The 1,333-nt window shown below is 40.5% G+C and overlaps 1 protein-coding gene across 1 annotated transcript; it reads left to right on the top strand. All coding sequences in view use genetic code 11, as the record gives it.

The window, feature by feature from the left end:
- Positions 1-555: 555 nt before the first annotated feature.
- On the top strand, positions 556-889 carry EGR_11230 (hypothetical protein; the record flags this gene model as incomplete). Its single annotated transcript, XM_024500477.1, has 2 exons — positions 556-615; positions 821-889. The coding sequence occupies 2 exons, from the start codon at positions 556-558 to the stop codon at positions 887-889; spliced, it is 129 nt and encodes a 42-aa protein (XP_024345109.1).
- Between the last annotated feature and the right edge of the window lie 444 nt (positions 890-1,333).

The raw sequence follows: 1,333 nt of genomic DNA, 5'->3' as shown, positions 1-1,333 counted from the left end.
ACCCTGCCTACTAGAGAGAGATTTGTCACTTCCAAAAACAAAACTTGAACGGCCACTGCGTCCACCTCGGATGGATAGGGACACGGATTTGCTGCTTACTGGTGCTTCCTCCTTCCTCATATTTCTTCGACACTTTTATGCACCACCTGCTTCATTTCCCACACAAGTTTTACCAGCTTAAAGATGACCCGGGAGCAAAAGCTAGCCTCTTTTGAATAAAAGCCTAAATAATTTCAATTGGGACTTTAATTGCCTACTTTTGTTCCTATACGGTAAAAGTACGCTCACTTTAAGATATTTTAATGTGCATACAAACTGAATAGGCTTTTGTATCACCGTGTTTTATTTTGAAACCCCATCATCAACGTCGTGTGTCTGAATGCGTTTTGTATTCATGGCGATGCGAACATTCTTGATACAGTGGTACCAGTAGCACCGGAGATGTCAGTCATTGTTTCTTGATGCATGGAATTTAGTCACCTACCAATTGAAGAGTTCTCTCTAATCAAGTTAGGATTCCCTCTAGACTTTGCATGCATAAGAGTTGAGGAGGTAATGAACACCCACGGCGATGTTGTGAGACCGATTGCATGGTTTTCAGACACATTTCTCGATGTAGGAATTTATCGAGGTTCCAGGGGATGGTTTTATTGTGTTCGTACCCGATTATCTATTACTTTTTGTGTGTGCTCCTTTGCTCGGTTTGGCACAAGGCCTACGAATTGCGCCTCATTACTCTTTTCCTCCCATTACTACCAAATCTACTAGTTTCTGCTTGACCTCATCAATGCCTCATGGAGCTGCCTTTGCCTCCGTGAAGTTGCTCTCGGTAAAATGTGCGATTATTTTGCCTCACGACTCTGAAGTAATTCAGCAGTCGCAAAGGTAACCCTCTCCCCTTATTCGTGCTGCCGCCTTTTTCGAGGGATTTGTAAATCCTCCTTTGGTAGTGCTGATTCCTGCATATTAAATGCGCCATTTTCTAATTTTTTTAAGTCTCATTTTTTGTATGCTCATGCACCCACGTATATTGAATTAAACCCTACTGTTTTATTCTTTCATTGCTATAATTTCGCTGAAAGGCGTTATTTGGTAAGGTAATAAGAGGTAAATCCATATTGTGCCTATTATCATGTTCCTTTTAATTTACTCAAAAGGGTGTTGACTGACGATTATTTTTTGCGGATAAGTATATTTTGACCCTGAGTTCTTTGTCTGGAGTGTTTTGGTAATTTCTATCATTTGTCTTGAAGCTATTTGTTTCAAGGAGGTCCTTCCTAAATTCCTCCAACACGAGAAACTACTTTTCACCAAATTGACTGATGTACTGAAC

This window comes from Echinococcus granulosus (assembly GCF_000524195.1).
Source record: "Echinococcus granulosus chromosome Unknown EG_S00570, whole genome shotgun sequence".
In the NCBI taxonomy this organism is placed as follows: Eukaryota; Metazoa; Platyhelminthes; class Cestoda; order Cyclophyllidea; family Taeniidae; genus Echinococcus; species Echinococcus granulosus.
The sequence above is the reverse complement of the archived record's forward strand: the minus strand, read 5'-3'. Positions and strand labels throughout refer to the sequence as shown.